Here is a 20,460-nt window from a genome sequence, read left to right as displayed (position 1 = left end):
ATAGAATTAAGTTGAGCCTTTCTATCAAATGTTAAAATTAGCAACACTTCATTTGCTGGAAATCAATTAGAAATTTCTCTAACAAATCCAGTGTACACACAATATGCCAGGACCACACTTTGTCATTAATATTTTTAAGAAAGATCTTCAAGGTGACAGATCCTTTGATTTTATTCAGAAACTCATGGCTGATCAACACTATAGTTACTAGTAAATGATTTGAATTCTTTAGTAGTTGATAATTTTTAAGAATATAAGTGTGTAGGATACACTGTTACAGCTCCAATGATGGTAATTAAATCATCAAATTGGTAGTTACATTTTTTCCAGCTGGCCTTTGAACTAGTACATGATGGTATGATTGCATGAAATGAAGCCACATGTTTCTAAAACCCACAAATGGCCCAAAAAGTCACTTAAATGGCCTTACAGTCATATACTATGATATGACAGCCTGAACAAAGTTCTTAATTAGAAAAGAAGAACAATCTAACTCATCCTTGTTAAGGCCATTGGATCCATTTGATGTACAAAATGGGTTAAAGGTCAATAGATTTTGTGTTTGCCTATGGCTAGTTTAAGTTATATCTACTTGGAAGCATTGCCAAATATGTTAGCCTTTGTATATTTGATTTCAGTATGAAGTTGTGAGACTATACTCAACTTAAGAATTAACTATTCCATTTTTAATGTGTGGCTTAATACACAACTTAATAGTTTCTTCTATTCAGTTGCACTGCCAAGTTCTAACTGATCTGCTCCTTTTGACTTGCCAATCATGTGAATATTTTTGAAGAACACAATGTATTCTTTAATGTAACTATAACAAACCTACAAATTAACACAATACAAACAATAATGTCCAAACATTATGTCAATTTAGAAGGATGAAGGGATCTCTTGTCAAATCCATGAGCATAATTGGAGCAGGACAGACAACACTTATGTAGACAAACAACCCTTGACATTCATAGCCATGCACCTATTAGGACTCAGTTTCATTGGTTTATATTTATAATTACAATAAGCTCACCATGTGTTGGTTGAAAATTTTGTACACTCGTGAAAGCAAACAAAATTGTGGCTTCAACCACAGTGTGTGAGTATGAAAATCTCCTAATTAAGGGAAGGCTCCCCCTATCTATCTAAAACTAAAATAAAAACAGGATGGGACAGCAGTCTTCCTTCTTTCTTCAAGGAAGCCTATATTCTTTTCTCTCCTTAGAAAAGTGATAGCAAGAAAATGTATAATAATGGTAACAACTTCAAATGAAAACGAGAGAAAGGAAATGAAGTTTCCTGAAAGCTCAAAAACTCCCGTCACTTCCTTCGGGACGGGACAGAATTATCAAGCTCAAAGACTTGACTATTGGAAGTCCTATCTACCCTTCGCTATACTAAATTTTACAACGAATAAAAGACAACAGCTCAAAGACTGAAATAATCTATTCTTTCAACACAAAGACAAGAACTAATGCAAGCTCAAAGACTTGCTGCTATTTCTTATCAAACAATAAGTTTTCCTCAAGAATAGATGCAAGCTCAAAGACTTGCTGCTCCTTCTAGAGATTTTCCTATTTTAATTAATCTTCTCAACTTGCAGCTCAAAGACTTCAAATCAGATTAGACTAAGCTCCTTTAGAAACACTTTGCATGGAAGAAATAAAAAGATTCACATTCAAACATGTAGCTCAAAGACTCAAAACTTGAGTAATTCTTCTTTATTATTCTTCAAAACTTTCAATTCACATACATAAGCTCAAAGACTTCTTGCTGTAAATTTGGCAGAGTTTTTGCTTGCTTTCCAAAAGATAAAGATTACAATAGACTCCTCCAGTATTTATAGAAGAGGAGCCTTGAGAAAAAGGTGGGAGGATCCTAACTAACTTGAGAGATTCTCTCAACCACCAAGACTTATTCAATAACTAACTATGACTTATTCCAACTACAGTCCTAATTGGACACAACTTGTAGTTGCCTTACATGTAATTACAAAAGTGCAAGTAATGTGTAACTTGCATTTCACAAAAAATACTTTTACATGTAACTTGTCAAAACAAAATTACAAATGCATAACTAAAACTATTCCATGTGTCTAAAGACACGACTCTAACTGCATCATCCTTTGTCTGTGATGATCTTCATGTCGCTTCAGGATGCTAGAACTTGAAGTATTCTGGATCAGTGAAGGCATCTTGAACCGGAACGAGAATTTGCATCCTTAATGATCTTTGTGTCCTTGTCCAACGAACTTCAACCTTATCTTCTTGCTTGGGGTAGTACTAGCTTTTCAAGAGGGAAAGGGTTGCCTTCCTCTTTCCATGTCATGACCATATTTGTCTTGAAAGCATTTTGTGCTCTCAACCATGAATTGTTGTTGTATCTCTTCTTTGTATCATCCTCCAATCTTGAAATCTTCTTGCAAAATAAAGCCCATGCCTTAATCCATTGATTTGGTAGATTGTGTGTGCAAACCAGACCGACAAGGGAAGGGATAAATTGATGCAAAAATGGGCTCACAAGTGAATTTCGGGTTTTGGAAGTTGCATTACATGTGTGGGGAAAACAAGAGCATTAACTTGCAATTGCGGGGAACAAACATGCAACTTCATATGTGTAATGGGTAAACACAAGTTTGCACTTGTAATTGGACCTTTAGAACTCATTTACAAGTGTTTTTTGAGTGCATTTTGGACCAATTTCGGGTTCTGGATGGGTGACCACAGGTAGACTTTAAATGGGGAAAATGAATGAAGGTGTGAAATGAGTGGATGAAATGGTATGTACGGATGATGGAAATAAATATGAAAAGATTTTGGGAAGATCATATTCAAGAAAATGGAAAGAACTTTCAACACAAGATGGTTAAATCTTTTATCCGTAATGGAAGAACAATTATTTTCATCCAACTTGTAATCGGGATTTAAAATCCCGAATACAAGTAAAGAGGGAAAATGGGGAAGAACATACAATTCTAAAATTGCTTTACAAAGAGGAAAATCTTTCTCACAAAACCGATTTTTTTTGGGGAAGAACCAACATATTTACAAAACATATAACTAGAAAGGAAAATAAGAAAACAAAAAAACAAGAAAAATGAAACAAGAAGAAAAGAAATCTTACCTTGCTCCAATCTGAAAATGCCTCTTCAACAAGATGATTAATCTTTGAAAGAAGGAAGGAGAACTCTTAAAAAGAAATTAACCGCATTCCAAAACCCTAGCCATGTTTTTTAAAAAATGCCCAAAACTGAAAAACGTGGCAGCAAATGCATGGAAAATGGCATGGAAAGTGGCCAAGACTCTTTCTAACCTCAACGCCTTAGCATACCAAGCCAAAACAATTCATAACATTGCCGATTCGTGGCATTTCAAAAGGCAAAAAACGTGGTTTTTGGTAAAAACGTGGTTGCTGTTATAAAGCAAAAAACCAGCAATCTTAACCTCCATGTGGCGTGAAAGGTGTTTGAAAATGCATAGAAATAGGAAGGAATCCTAAACGCCTTCCTCCTCCAACAAATTCTCCACAAAATTTTGCTAAAAATCCTCAAAAACGTTTTTCCTTGCAATTCAGGTTTTTTGGAACAAATAGCAAGTTTTAATTTGCATGAACCAATGAAAATCGGATTTTTTGGAGGAAATAACAAGTTTAAAAGTTCACTTTTTCAACATGTTAGGCAAAATCGGGATTTTTTGACCAAATAGCAAGTTTAAAATGTCAAAAATGCACATTATGAGCAAAATCAGGTTTTAGAAAAGAAATTACAAGTAAAATTACTTGTAATAGGGAAATAGAATTCCCTTTACAAGTGATTTCACTTAAAACATGTAAAGGGGTTTTAAAATCCCATTTACAATAGAGAAATAGAATTCCCTTTACAAGTGATTTCACTTAAAACATGTAAAGGGGTTTTAAAATCCCATTTACAAGTTTTATTTTAACATTATAAAAACAACTTTAAGTTATAAAGACATGTAAAGGGGTTTTAAAATCCCATTTACAAGTTTTTAAACACTTAAAGTGAAGCTACTAGTAATGGGGGTTTTAAAACCCCCATTACAAGTTTTATAAAAACTTGCAATTGGAGAAAAATTCCCCTACATTGAAGCAAAAACATAGCAAACGGACTCGAAACGCGACGAAATTCGAAACATAGCTTGGGGATGGATCAACGATCGATCCAGTCCAAGAATGGGGCGAATTTCTGCCTCGGGAAGTGTGCCATAGAGTAAAATTTTTCATTTTTTAACAAAAAGTTCTTGTAATGGTCCTTCATTTTTGAAAACAAAATGAGGACAACACCATGGTTGACCGATCCTTATAGATAAAAATTAATTTAGATAATATTATTAAACGTGTTTATACAAGGATTGACTCTAGCAGAATTAATGAAGACTCGATACACTTCCTTAAGTTGAAATTAGATGACTTGATGATCGGGCAGATTTGCTCTAGTCCCAGAGACTACCCTTGAATATTAATAAATGATCTTTTGGCAGATTTACTGAAGACCAAGGGGAATGACCTTATGATAGATGCCCACAAGCTATTCCCTTGGTTCTCAGGTCTCATCCTAGTGGTTTTATTATAGACCTAACCTCGATTTGAATAGGTGCAAACACTCACAACCAAGTCTCTAATATACATGTGTGTGCATGCATGCATATGACTGTGTGTGCATGTGTGTGTGTGTAATGTATGTGTATCGCATGTATGTAATATGTCTCTAATATGTGTGTGAGACCTCAAATAGAACAAGTGCAAATGCTCATGATCAAATCTTTAACATATATGTGTGCATACACGTCTACATGTGTGTGTGCATGTGCATTTGTGTGTGTACTATATGTGTGTCATAGGTGTGTGTAATACGTGTGCAATGTGTGTGTAAGACCTCAATTCAAACAGGTGCAAATGCTCACAATCAAGTCTTTAATATATGTGTGCATTTGCATCTGTGTGGTATTTATGTCTCGCAAGTGTGTAATATGTATGCGTATCATGTGTGTATAATATGTGTTTGTTTCTTGCATGTGAGCAATGTGTGTGTGTGTTCTCCTTTTGAGGGGGGCAAGAAAATACAAAAAGTATCCCTAAAATCCTTAGAATGATATTTGGATAGGAAAATAGCATGGAGATAGGGATGGGGAATAAGGATGTAGAACCAAGGAATGGGGACATGTCGTTGCAGAATAGAATGATGCATGCATACATATAGACATATTTAATTATACATGTTTGTATATTCCTCCTACTAGGTGCAAATAAGAGCAACTAATCATGTAGTGATATTCCTAATAGAAACAAGGACATGATGTTCAATGTGTATATACATGTCCTAGTATCATAATAATCAAACTCAAAGCATCTTCGTAGGAATCCTCAATTCCAAGTACAAGACAATTTCAAAGAGTTTTTCTAGAAAACCCTAGATGGCTTCCAAGGTCATTGCGAAGACTTGCCAAATCTAGAATGACTCACAAATCCTAAGATTGTGACTCGCAAATCACATTGAGATGGCCAATTACCCAAAAAATATTTAAAATTTTAAAGAATAAATGCTCAAAAAGAACCCAAAATGAAAAAGTAAAACTCCTGCCATCCCATCTCTCTTTCTTGCTCACCCATTCTCATTTCCACTCACTCCAACTAAAAACTAGCTCCAAAGAAGAAAGGAGAATCTGAGATAATATTTTTTAATCCAATTCACCATTTGTAGGGGAAAATGGGATTTGTGCAGCAAAGGTCGCCATTTGCAGAATAAGGAGTTAGGTAGTCATCCATTTCGAGCAGTTATAAATGAAAGTTTATATTACTAGTTTCCTCCTTAGTTTTCTGTGTTTTCTCATTCTATTCTTTTTTCCTTGTCTATTTTTTTCTAATTTTATTTTTCCTTCTTTCCTATTCTATATTGTTGTTCTCCATTTTCTCTACTAACCCTAGCATATGCTTCTTCTTTCCTGAAAAAGGAAAAACTAGGATAAGAGAATTTTCTTTTTCTTTTTGTCTATGCTCTAAGAGGTTAACTTTTTTGCACTCTACTCTCTAAACCTAATAGTTTTATCTTTTAATCTTTAGAATGCCAAGGCCACAAAGAAGAGATAAAACATGGAAGCATGGTGATTTGAGAAAAAGGGGAAGAAAGGTTATATGCACATACCATGTTGCTTGCATAGACCAGTCTGTCGTATTTGTCTATGCACTGCTGCTGAACTAGAAAATCTAAGGAAGATAATCATTTTTTCTGAAGTCATTTGAGGAAAAACAGTAGGATAGACAGCAAAATACAAAGATGAGACTCAATCTCTGAAGAGCACACGATCATACTGATGGCGGGCTGAATACTGAGGGGGGATTATATCAATATATTAACAAACTTTTACTTTTTCTGCAGTAATCATTAAATATAAAATATCCCATCTAGTTCAAAAGTGCATATCAACCTTTTACCCAAGCTGAATCCAAAAAGACACCTTTAGTTTTATTTAGTATGCATGAACCACCTCGACAAACACTATACATATTGTTCAGATTAAGTTAGTTTTGTGTTTACAAAGAGCTTCCCCTTCTAATTTGAGAAGTGGTTCTACCACACATCTGTTTTGTTTTTATGTCACACTAAGAATGGCAAAGTAAAACACTAACATTGTGTATAGTTAATAGAAAGTTTTTTCTTGATTTCCATCACCTAGGTATAAAACTAATTAGAATCTATCATTTTCATCAATTCAATTTAGACTAGGTACAAATATTTCTATGTACAATAGGTAACAAAGAATTGTATCAACAAAATTTATTTATTTTTTTAAAAAAGAGATAGTAATTACTAGACTTCTGTGGAAGTATGTGAAATAGTTATTTTCCAGTCTTCTCTCTTTCCTTCACAATCAACTTTGTACATGCAAATTTTTATTTATGATAAAATTCCCTCATAAGAACAAGATGACAAAATTTTTATATTCGATAGATTTTTGAGCACGATCACCAGATTCACAACTATTTAAGACATACGATTTAAAATAATAGATTAAACTATGATTCCTCTCAAAAGACATTTACCAAATATCAACAGAAATGCATAGCTCATATACAGAAGCTACTCAAAATGGATTCCAAGAGATGTCATTCTTTACATGTCAACAGCATGAAATTATTAAAAAAAAAGAAGATAAAAGATTATCCATGTATTTTATTTCATTCTTTTTTTTATTAGATAAGAAGGAAAAGGAAGGTCCCAACCCTTCACAAAAACTGCCCTAAGGCAAGACAAAACAGGCACACCCCAGCCAGAAACAGCACAGAAGCAGCTAACCAAGAACAATAGAGAGAACAAAACACAACAATGATGCGGAGGCAACTAGGGGGCAGACTTCCCCCAGTCCTCAGTTAAGGAATTATATAGCTCATCATAATACACCATGCTCCTCCGGATACCCTTGGTATTGAATCTAATCATGTTACTCATGTTCTTTTCCATGTCTTCTATTTTCTTTTATATCAGCAATCTGGCTGGCAGTTTAAGCACAAATGGAGCACTAATTCAATTCGGTTACACATACTCATCAATAACAATTCAAGCCACGCATCTTTCCTTGTGAATTCACCATTTTTAAAATGAGCAATAAATGCTCAATGCAGGTCACAAGTCCAAATGATAAATTCTATGAACACAACTAATTTAGCTTTCACCATGCAGTTAACTGATATAGTTCATTTTTACATTGAAGTTTTAAAATGCAATATTAACTAGCAACAAGTAGTTAAAATAAGTATACAATAACTTTTGTTGCTTGATTCAAGCCAAAGTTATGCTATGTACAATTATTGTCAACGTTTTATATTCAACAAGAGTTATATGGTGGATTGAACATTTAACAATTAAGTTGCTATGCTGTACTTTCAAGCTTCATGCTCAATGATATTTTTTTGGAATGTGCTTCCATTCCACCTCATTTTATAAACAGAATCCTTCCATGCAATGCTTTTTTACTAATTAAAAATTTTATTAAAAGAAGTGTAACTGAGAAAAGGAAAAGTGTTGCTTATTTCAATATTTGCCATCAAAATATCATACAAAATATAGTATCTTACATAGTTTGAAGATTTGTCAGGTTAGTTATCTCATCAGGAATGCTCCCATTTATGTCATTATTGCTTAGATCTAGAACCTTTAAAAAGGACAAGAAGCCAACTTCTTTCGGTAGTTTTCCATATAGACCCTTCCCAGAAAGATTCCTGCAAAATCAATCCAACTAAAATATCATATAAGCATTCATGTTATAACAAAGTTCCCTTGATTTTACAACATGAATATAAAGGTTAAACCAAATTTTCTACCTTGGTCAGTTCAGCCAAAAAAAAGTGAAAGTCACAGTTGAAATACATATTAGGTTCATTATGAATAAAGATTTAGTTTATCGATAAAGTGCCCACCCATATGTGAATTATAGGTAATGCACCACAAAGATTACAATGCTATTTTTTAAAAACGAAAAGCATGGAAAATTCAAGGGTTATTTATCACCAATACTTATTTTACTATTTTCAAATTTTGTCAAAATTAATTGTCATCTAAAAAAATATTAAACAACACTCATATTGTTCTCTAAAACACACCAAAATTGAAAGAAGCAACATGCAGATCATATAATATATCCACTATATATGCTCTAAATATTCAATATTTAAAATGTTAGTCAAAAGATTTGTCAACTGTACTATGATATTATAAAATGCATTTGTTTTCTTAGAGAAAAATTTGTTGATGAATGAAGACCAATATCTCCGACAGATAGCATGTATCTAACTTATAATAAATTTTCTAACAAAAGCAATATGAATGACTAGCAAACTATCAAATGCAGACTGCAGTAAATAAAGGCATCCAAGTTTCTGGTCACCAAGCCAATTGGCCTTCCACAAAATCAAAGGTAACATTAATTTTAACCACATAAAACCAGTTGGCCAACAGACCAGGAAATCCACTATTAACCTGTTTAATAGAGGATGGAGTCTACTTTAAAAAATAACTAACGAGTTTTTTTATGAAGCCACAAGTATCATAATCCGATACTGCTTATATATTCACACTGCTATCCTAGAAGCAACCTAAATTCCATCTATCCAAATCCATGTTCCTGCTGAAAAAGAGCACTACTAACTCCCACACAAAACATTCCCCAAATATGCTGCTGGGTTTCACAAAAGCCTAAGGCATAACCGCCTCTAAAGGCTTCATATATCTGAAGAAAATCAGTGTCCATGGCTAGGATTGTTGATAGGGGTAGGACTAGCACTATTGAATGGCTCAACAGCACTTCCACCCATAGATAATAGCTCAGAAGTGTCTTCTTTTCAGTAAGGCTAAGCAAGCAGGTTGATGACTCAATTATCTAGGGAGCAATAAATCAGCTACCATAACTTGACTTTCAAGCTAGCTGATAGTTCAGTATGACATGAGTTGCATAGAATAAGAGACTTGATATCGAAAAGCAATATGAGACAGCAATACAGCAGACAGAATTGGCTAAGGCAATGCAGAAACACACAAAGGAACAAAGACATGAGTTAATAATACCAATGGAAAAATTAGAAAGACACTCGAGTAATCCAAAAATCAAGTTGAAATGAATGACACATAGTTACAAAATGCTAAGAATCATAAGAATCGGGTACACCCAGCTAGAAAGGAAGAAGTGATAAAACAGTCACTCATGTAAGGTCTCATATTAAAGACATCTTGATTCTTTATTAAATTGCTTCACCTTGGTGTACATGCCACAGGGATAATGGGACAACCATTGCCCGAAGGGACGAGCAGTAACCCTGACGAAGATCACCAAGAACTGTTCGAAGGAGAACGCGCACTCACAAAAGATTTCTCTTGCATCCTTCAGGCGGCCATCGAAACACACGTACGGAGGGAAGCCACCATTGAGGCTGTTCCAGAGGATGCTATGTGGAGCGCGCTTGGTGTAAGCCCGGCGGTGAATCGGTTGATGAGCAATTTGCCTAACCTTCTGGCTCAAGCATTTTTGGCTCTTCAAAACCGCAGAGAAGACACCTACCGTGAGAACCGACGACAGCAAATCTTACGAGAATTTCATGAGCGCCAGGATGACGGACGTAGAGAAGACCGACGAAGGACAAATAATCCTTAAATTGTGAAGGGAGAGAAATAAAGAACACTGTTAGAAGCAGAAGAATTATGTTGATTGTATACAAAAGAATGAATTAATAAAGACATGTTGTGTTTTGGTTTATGTGTTGTGAAACATGAAATTGTACGACAATTAATGCCCAATTTATTGAATAAAGATAGAAAGAAGAAATTAGAAACCGACGAGTGGGAGGCTGCGCAGAAGGCTTTGATTCTGGAACAACGTATAGAACGTAGACGGAGGCTGAGGCAACTTGCCGAAGGACGACCTGCCGAAGGGTTGCCCGAAGGGAACCAAGGAGGTGTCACGGAAGGTGCAGAAGCCGAGGGGAATTTCTACGCGTTGCCAGACTACTGTAGAGCGAGAAGCCTCAAAGAGTTTCTGGAGGAAACTAGGTTACGGAGAGAACTAGTTGAAGAGACTCGAAATCGGTTCATAGACTTATCTCTCACACCACAAAGGGAGGATCACCGAAGGGAGCCGGGCACGGGTAACGACGAAGGGGAAGCTAACCGCACGGTAGGTACAAGGCAGAACACCGTACCTTCGGTCACCACCACAGGAGACATCAGCGGCATCGGAGGGAGCAGCGCCGGAGGGCAGACACAGCCACAACCACCTCCAAGTGGATGACTTCCATCAATGGCGAGCAAACAGAAGTCGCCCAAATTCAACGGGGATAGCAAAGATGATCCCGCACGGCATTGCCGTACATGCGAAACCATCTGGACAGCCAACGGGGTGACTGACCAGGATGAATGGATGAAGCAGTTCCCCGCCCCACTGAGAGGAGTGGCTATTGACTGGTATTCAGACTTGGATAAAACCGGGGTAACTACGTGGGATGAACTAAAGAAAGCATTCGAGAAGGAATTTCGGCTTCTCCGAGATGATAATGAGATAGTCTCCGAAATCTATGGAACAAAGCAAGGAAAGAAGGAGACCGTACAGGCGTATGGCCGCCGGCTGAAGGAATTAGTCGGAAAGATGGAAAGCCAACCGGCTGATGGCTTAAAGAAGCGGTGGTTTGTCGAGGGTTTGAACCCTAAGCTACGACGAAAGATGAAAATCGTGCCTCCGACATCCTACGATGATGCATACAACCGGGCCATGGACTTGGAAAGTGAAAATAAGACGGCCAAAAAGAAGAAGAATAGATCTTCGTCATCCTCTGAAGATGATACGTCGGAAGAGGAGAGTAGCAGTGATGAGAAGCCGAAGAAGAAAGTCACGGCCCTTCAGAAGGATATGGAACGGATGTTAAAAGAGTTTAAGACAATGAAGGGGACCACAAGCAAGGATGACGAAGAGCAGCCACACAAAGGGTGCCTGTCCCAAGAAGGCATCTGTGACATCTGCCAGATCACGGGACATTCTACAAAGGAATGCCCATACAATCTGAAGGCACGTAACCAGCAAGTGCTCTTTGCACATGAGCAGCCCTCCACATCGGATTCAAACAATAATGCATCTTCCGGAGGCTACCGAGGAAACCGACGAGGCAGACGGGGGAATAATAATAATTCCACCAGAAACAGGGTCCAATACGATGCGAAGGGACGCCCGATGATTCAATGTAGGGCCTACAATCAATGGGGTCATTACGCACGAGAGTGTAATAACAATGACACCCCTCAAAAGCTATGTCGGTGGTGTGGCCCCGGTGACCATGAAGATGCCGATTGTCCGAAGTCTGGCGTAGGGGCCAATCTGATTGATATCGAAGGCAACACACGGGGTAAAGAAGCCATCCTTGCCCTTACTCGAGGGCAGGCAAAGGAAGCCCGATACCCCCATCCCCGCACGGAGAAGCAGAGAATGACGGAGGCAAGGGAGGAAATAGAAAGGGCCATGAAAGCCCAACGGGGAGAGACACACAAGTCATCTGGACCCTACTGCACAGACGCGGAGAGGAACATTGTACGGCAGATGCTCCAAATGGAGGTACCTGTGAAACTGGAAGACCTCCTACACACCATACTGCAATTGGGGACAGTGTTGTTGGGTACAAAGGTTGATAAACCCAAACCGAGAGACATGGACGCTCCCATACTAGGAAGCTCGGCAACAAATCCAGTTGTACTTACCGTCAACAATGGCCGACACCCAGCCGTGGTGGAGATGGGCATCCTGGGCACCATCCTGACGGATACTATAGTAGACGGCGGTTCCGGAGTAAATGTCCTTCCAGAGGACACATGGAAAAAGCTAGGAAAGCCCACTCTGTGGCCACCTACATTTAATCTGCTAGGTGCAGACCAGCATGGGATTAAACCCCTCGGCATGTTGATGGCACAGCAAGTCACCGTGGGTGCACAACCTTTTGTGCTCGACTTCGTGGTCATCCCATTGAAACAGAAAGGGTATGACGCCATACTCGGAAGAGGATGGCTGGTGGCAGCGAAAGCAAACCACAACTGGAAACGGAATACACTCTCGATGGAGAGCGGAGGCAAGAAATTCACTATTGATCTCCGGACCCAGTTGGTGAGCGAGGAACTTGCCTCTTCCTCGGAATCTAAATCCGAAAGGGAAAATGACCCACGAGACGAAGGGAGAGAGGGGATGAACCCAGATGCCGAAGGCATATTAAAACTCGGAGGTTGCTGTTCGGAGGATGACACAGATTCACTAAATGGATTGTTCCATTGGCAGCAGGAGGACTATGAGATGTTCTCACCCTCCTGTAACGTATTAAGCGTCGAAGGAGAGGAGCCAAATCAATATCCCCCAGAATACGGGGAGTATAAGGAAGGAGAAGCTACAATGGACACCGTACCCGCACATCAATTTAGAAACAAGGAGGCCATGAAGTATGAAGAACCGACGGTGAAACCTTTGAATCTAGGTACGGAGACGGATAAGAAAATCATTCTGGTAGGAGATGACTGGAACCCAGTGCTGAAAACGGCCGCATTCAAGATTTTCACCGAGTACAAAGATGTATTCGCATGGACTTATAAGGATTTGAAGGGAGTCCCACCGGAGTTATGTGTTCACCGTATTCTGTTGGTACCAGGCGCAGTACCAGTACAGCAGCGACCGTACAGGATGAATAAAAACTATGCTGCAAAAGTACAAAAAGAGATTGAACGAATGCTGGAGGCCAAGATTATCTTTAGGGTGCAGAATAGCGAATGGGTATCCCCCATCGTAATATCTCTCAAAAAGGATGGTAATGAGATTCGGATTTGTGTCGACTTCCGGCGACTCAATGCAGTTACCATCAAAGATCCATTTCCCATACCGTTCACGGACTCTATTCTTGAAGAGGTGGCCGGCCATGAAATCTATTCATTTATGGATGGATTTTCCGGCTATAATCAGATATCAATAGCGGAGGAAGATACGCTGAAGACGACATTTGTGGTGGAGGACGGAGTATATGCTTACAACCGGATGCCCTTCGGTCTCTGCAATGCTCCGGCAACGTTCCAACGAATAATTCTCCACATTTTTGATAAGATGTCCGTGGGTAACTTCAAGGCGTTCCTAGATGACTGGTCCATCTACAGCGGGGAGGAGACGCATCTGAAGGCACTCGGAGAATGTATGGACAGGTGCCGAAGGGCACGACTCGCACTGAACCCTAAGAAATGCAGATTCATGGTACCTCAGGGTAGACTACTCGCACACATAGTGTGTAAAGTGGGACTTAAAACAGACCCGGATAAAGTTCGGGTGATTGTGGAGATGGAACCCCCACAGGATGTCTCAGGGGTAAAATCTTTTTTGGGACACATCGGATATTACCGAAGGTTTATAAAAAATTTCTCCCAGATATCTTACCCCCTGGATAACCTCACAAGAAAAGGGGAACCGTACGTATGGGGAACAGCGCAGTCGGAATCCTTCGAGGAATTGAAATCACGATTGTTGGCGACACCCTTCACCTTCTATGTAGACCACCAAGCTTTGATGTACTTGGTGAATAAACCTATTATTCAAGGACGGGTGAGTCGGTGGCTGTTATTACTACAAGAATTCACATTCAACATTATAGTACGACCAGGGAAGAGCCATGTGATCGCTGACCAACTGTCACGAATCAAGTCGGGAGAACGAGCGGAGGGGGTGAATGATGATTTCCCGGATGCGCACTTATTCCGGATTGCGGTTTTACCATCCTGGTACACTCGTATTGGCGTGTACCTATCGACGTCCCAGTTCCCTCAGGACATGCCACCAAGGGAACGACGCAAACTGGTTCTGAGGAGCCGAACGTTCCAACTGATCAATGGACTCCTTTACAAAATGGGGACAAATCAAGTACTCCGCCGATGCGTGATGGAGGAAGAGATACCGGGGATTTTGAAGGAAGCACACGAAGGACCCGCAAGAGGTCATATGGGGCCGGACACGACGGCCAGGAAAGTACTGTTAGCCGGACTATGGTGGCCAACGCTACACAGCGACACCAGAGAATGGGTCGGAAGCTGTGATACATGCCAGAGGACCGGAAAACCACTAAAACGAGACTTCATGCCATTAAACCCTTCAGCGGCACAAGAGTTATTCGAACGTTGGGGGCTTGATTTTGTGGGGCCTTTAAAAGTTAGCAGACCGCGGCGATGTACATACATTGTGGTAGCTACGGAATACTTGACAAAATGGGTCGAAGCACGGGCCCTACCCGATAACACCGCTGTGAGTACAGCCAGATTTATTTATGAACAAATTATCACGAGATATGGAATTCCGCTTCAGATAACCAGTGACAGAGGAGGCCATTTTGTGAACCATGAGGTGAGACTCCTTACGACGGAGTTCAAAAATTTTCACTCCTTGTCCAGTCCGTATTACCCGAGGGCCAATGGTCAAGCGGAGGCGACCAACAAGATTCTGGTTTCGGTCATCTATAAGTCGTGCGGGGTAGAAAAGGAAGATTGGGAGGAGCGACTGCCGTCGGTGTTATGGGCATACCGCACCACCTACAAAGTAACGACGGGCCAGACACCATTCCAATTAATGTACGGACAGGAAGCGGTAGTACCGATGGAGTTCATGGTGCCAAGTCTCCGAATTGCTATTGAGAATAAACTTGGCGATATGGAGAGCCTGAGGGAGCGCCTGTATGCCCTAAACAAGCTCGATGAACGAACGCTGATGGCACAATGGGTGACAGACGTGGCCCAACAACGAAGGAAACATTGGCACGACCAACACATTCGGCGGGCAAGGTTCACCCCCGGGCAGTTAGTCTTGAAATATAATGGACGAAACGAGATTAAGCCTGGCAAGTTCAAGGTCAAGTGGTTAGGCCCCTACAGGGTCCGAGAGGTCATAGCAAACGGGTCCGTCAAACTTTGGACCCTCAACGGACAGGAAATTCCGGAGGTTGTCAATGGCTCAAAACTTAAAGTATATCATCAGAGACTCGAGGCGCGCAGGTAGCAGCCCAGCAATTGGGTAAAAAAAGAAATAAAATAAAATAAAAAAATTTAATTAAAAAAAAAAAAAAAAGCCACCGTGCGATGCCCACCGCATCGTACGGATCCCAACCACCGGACAGCGCGAGGAGATATATAAAAAAAAACACCGTGCGGTCAATAAAACACAAAACGCACCGCACATACCCCACGGACAGGCAGCGCGAAGCCACGAACAAAGTCTACCGTGCGGTGGGCACGTAGACATAAAACAAGTCCAAAGTGCGGTGGAAAACAGCGAATGTGAGAAGGGAACGCACGGGGACAACAGCGACAAGTTTGGGTTTGCTCCTCCCGGTGTCTACCGCACGCCCAACGCACAGGCACATACAACAGTGGGATCACCTGAGGGGAATTACTTGGTAGGCATTTTCATTCATGGCCAACATTTTTTCAAAACGTGTATTTGCAATTTGTGCTCCGAATTGTTCAAAACACGTATTCGCAATAAATTGGAGGTGGATTTTAACCGTTCTAACCTACGCTTGTGTGTGGGAGTCATTGGCCGTGGTCATCGCACAGCTAGAAGTGTAGCAAGTCTGCTTGGAAGTGGCAAAGTCATCTCGGTTAAGGGAAGTGTTTGATTGCTGGGCATAATAGAACATTCCGCGCTGACTCGTATTGGCGATTTGGGGGCTCCAATTATATTGATCTTTCAACGCACGTCCTGGTTGGTACTGGTGGCGCTGGGCCATATATGGCCGCGTTGACAGTAGTTGGTTGGCAAGCGGAGTTATGATCACCTCCGCACGGTCTTAGCTGCCCGGAGGTAGTTAGCGGCTTTTGCAACGACACGGCTAAAATCAAGAATCAGTTAGAGGATGAAATTAATGGAGTCTGCAGGAAAAAGGAATTGGAAAAAACAGTTGCAGGAGGGCAGCCACATGAATAAGGATAAGCGAGTTCTCCCTTCGGGTGTACGCATAGCAGGTAGCACAATGGACGCCACGCAGAAGAGAAAGACACCACAGCAGCATGCCGCAAGAGGGAAGAACACATGGACTCCGCAGAATATCACCTTTGAGGGATTGAATGGGTCCGAATGCAGGAAGTGGTGGCAGGATACACCAGATGATGATTTGGTGAAGAAGAGTCTCCGGAAAGCAGGAGTGGAGTGGGCCATCCGAATGCCTGTGTTTGCTATTCGTGAGTACGAGGGAGCATTACGGTTCATGGTTGATACCTTTGATAGCCATTCACGGACGAGTACTTTTGAGTGCCTTGGGAAGGATATCACAATATCCTTCAAACCTGCAGATTTCACTAGAGTGTTTGGCATCCCAGGCATACATGGCAAGAAAGTTGAATTGAAAGCTAAGAAGATGATGCGGGACGAAAAAGAATATTGGATTAAACTAGTGTCCCGCGACTTGACCAAAGCAAAATTGGATAGCATTGTGGATGCCACGAAACGCCGTGGGATACGTAGGACCTTTGTTGCAGAGGGTCACTGGCGGTGTATAATGGATGTCATCAAGAGCAGGTTGACGGGGTCTAGTAGGGCATCCGACATCGCTCTCCCGCAGATCATATTGATGAATGGACTTCTGAATGGCGTTATGTATGATTGGGCTACACTGTTATCAGAACGGATGTGTGAGTTCTTGATGATGGAGCATCGCACGTTTTACATGCCCCACTATGCCATAGGATTGTTTCTGGAGGCCACGCGGGAAGTAGTACCGGAGGCAGAATTGGAGATCCGGCCGCAGGGACCATTGGCAGACGGTGAGCCTCTTATCATGCATTGGAGACACCTTGACATTGGCCATTCTTCTGCGAAGCGGAAAAGGACATCAGAGACCCCCTCGGCAGAACCGGATAGTGGGCGAGAGACTTCTAGCAGCGCAGAGGGTTCAGAGAATGAGGAGGATGACGCGGATGACAGTAGCAGTCGGGCCACGGAAGAGGGGAGGATGGAGCCCGCGGGGGAGCGAGTCTTGTTTGCGCCACCCTCGCTACCACTTGGCACACTTGTGAGGTCATCCGTGGGAGTGGGAGGCACTTCGATTCCAGCTTTTGGGGAGGGCCGCACGCCTGTTGTACTTGGCCCCATGGCATCACCTTCCACTGTGCCACCTCCACAGGCTCGTGCACCGCCCACGGGACCGATTCCGGCCACGGAGGCACGTACAGAAGGCATGGCGGAGTCGTGTGGATCACCGCAGTGAGTAGTGGCAGAGGAGGAGCACAGGGAGGTGGTCGATGCAGAGCCTCAGGTGCGGTTGGACGTTGTGGGATCCGAGGCAGTAGTGACCGTGTCTGCCTCCTTGTTGGAGGAGCCCATGGATAGACACACTTTAGAGGTGGAGAGAGGCCTGAAGGTGTTGAGTACGGATCCATCGGTGGTGGCTATGGGGAGTTGGCTGACCCGGCAATTTCAGATGATGGTGATGCCACCAGTGGGAGCTGCTGTATTCTCACCTCGGCGAGAGCCTCTGACGGAGGTGGTAGACTTGGAGGATTCATCGGGTGAGACACCGGTACCAGCAGTAGGGCATGAGATAGGAGAAGTCGTCCCTGCTATCCAGGAGCAGGCGGGGGTAGAGGAGACACCTTTGTGCCAGCAGGATGCAGCAGTTTTGGTCCCACTCAAGCCCCCTACACCTATATCGGGGTCCCAGCCTTCGGGGCAGGATGGGGAAGACATTGAGGCTTACTTAGCAGATATGGTGACGAGGCGTCGGTGAGTGGTGGCCACGGCTCAGACGCGAGCTTTGCAGCAGGTTGTGGAGGAATTAGAGCAGGTCCTCCAGTTTATGCAGGTAGGCTGTTCGACAGCTTTTGCTACATGCTTTGAGTCACAGGGGTGGCCAGCTATTTAGACAGATGCGATGCTCGAGGCTTGGAGTGTGCCTCAACCCGTCGTGGAGAGTAGGGTGATGACTCTCATCCGACAGACTGAGCAGGTTTACAGGGATGCCTAATATGCATTGCGGCAAACGCAGCATGAGTCCGCGGTCCGCAAGGCTACTCGTGTAGAGATAGAGAGAGATCTCGCCAGACAGCAAGCTTCGTGGGCAGCCGAGAGGATGCAGTTGTTAGCACAGCTTGAGACAGCCCGTGCAGAGAAGGTTGCGGTTGACATCCGCCTGTCGGAGGAGCAGAGTGCGCGGAGCCTTGTGCAGCAGGAGTTGGATGCTGTTACTGCAGAGTGGGGTTTGTTGCAGACTCAGTTGGTTGGTATGACAGAGTCCGCGGATACCAAGGAGAAGGAGTTGCTGGAGGCTGCGCATATGGTAAAGACGGCTTTAGAGAAGGTGTTGGTGGCGGAGCGGGATGTGGCAGCACGCACTCAGCAGGTTTATGACCTCCGCGCCCGCCTGGCGGCCCAGACACCAGCATCCCAGCCTTCGACTTCAGGGACGCTTCCTCAGCCCCCTCCTTGACTTTGTTTGGGGTGTATATATGCATTGTCTCCATTTTGTTGTTAGTCGTCGGAGACGACTTCTTTTTTGGGGGGGATGATGTTATCGGAAAATATGTATAGTTTAGTAATGTTAATTGTTGATAGTTAGTTAGCCGACGGGTAGGTAGTTGGAGTCGCGACGGTTGTGTCGCAACCCTTCGGCTGTTATATATTGTACCACCTCCAGGTGTTGGGGGGCATGTAATGTGGACGACAGATTATACTATGAACATCTTTGGTGATTAATGGAAAGCTTATTATGGTACTTCTTTTGTATTTGCATTGTGCATTACTGTTCGGTTTCTGTATTCTTCCTGTTTACCCAGTGAGGTAAACACTTGCCACACGTTGGCCTAGAAGACTAATCTTTAGTGCTAATAACATCTATTCACATCAACCTATTTCTCCAGATTTTGAGCTAGAACTATGATGTTCCTAACCATCCTGCTATCACTACCCCCACTCCTCTACCATCCAACACTATTTTCTCCACTTCTTTTGTCAAGAGAGCTATTTTGAAGTTTTGCAACAGCAGCAAAACTCTCTAATCTGAATTCATCAAATATGGTGTGGATTCCGTTGCCTTTCCCCCAACCATGCTCTTTAATGAGGTGGTGAGTTTAGATTTTTCAAAATCATGGTCCCAAAACTGAAAACACCATTCACCCTATTCATAAATTTGGGAATCTCTCTATCCTTAGCAACTACAGGACCATTATAATTGGGCATAATTTTGCTAAAATTTATGCTCTGGTGTTGGATCTGCAACTATCAAGGTACTTGGAAAGGAATAATATCAAAGCTAAGGGACAGACAAGCTTCAAGAAGGACCTCCAATCATATGTATCACATCTTTACACTCTGAGTTATAATTAAGAAGGATCATCATAGGTCTTCTAAAGTCTCTAATTGTTTTGTTGACCCCAAAAAGTCCTTTGGCTCGGTTCCAAGGCACCTAATTTTCCAAAAGTTGAGAGATATTGGCATTCCAAACTCTAATTACTCCTATTTGGAGGCTTCATGAGAAAGTTATTAGGCAGTTTCATTCTTCTCACAATCTCTCTAACTTTGTGAAGAGTACCCATTGGGGTCAAGCAAGCATGTCCTCTCTCACTAATAGTAACTAACCAAAGACCTACACATAGTGGCAGTAATGACTTACTACAAACTATCATTATGTTAATATTAGTATTAATAATAAGAGAAAAATCTAGTGTAGTATTTTGATTTTTGTCTTGTAATGGGTTGCATTCTGTTCAGAATTGTTGTCATCACAATACGCCACCACTAATATCTGTATAATGTAATAATAAGAGGATGAATAATAGTCTAGAATTCACGGTCAAAATTTATTTCATTCTTCAGTGAATATTGTTCTCCGAAAACCTGTAGCAGCAATCTTTAATTGCTGCTAATTTTCATGCAATTTGTTGATTCAATAGAAAAATCATTGATACATATG

General features: G+C 41.7%; 1 protein-coding gene across 5 annotated transcripts in view; it reads right to left on the bottom strand.

Moving 5' to 3' along the window:
- LOC131054819 (LRR receptor kinase BAK1) overlaps window positions 1-20,460 on the bottom strand; it is a 199,366-nt gene that overhangs the window by 153,970 nt on the left and 24,936 nt on the right. For all 5 annotated transcript variants that reach the window (XM_057989454.2, XM_057989459.2, XM_057989438.2 and 2 more), the window contains exon 4: window positions 8,092-8,235. In XM_057989454.2, coding sequence (XP_057845437.2) covers window positions 8,092-8,235 — 144 coding nt within the window. The remainder of the gene's footprint in view (window positions 1-8,091; window positions 8,236-20,460) is intronic.

Source organism: Cryptomeria japonica, chromosome 2 (assembly GCF_030272615.1).
Source record: "Cryptomeria japonica chromosome 2, Sugi_1.0, whole genome shotgun sequence".
NCBI lineage: Eukaryota > Viridiplantae > Streptophyta > Pinopsida > Cupressales > Cupressaceae > Cryptomeria > Cryptomeria japonica.
Note: the sequence above shows the minus strand (reverse complement) of the source record. Positions and strands in the feature narration are given on the sequence as shown.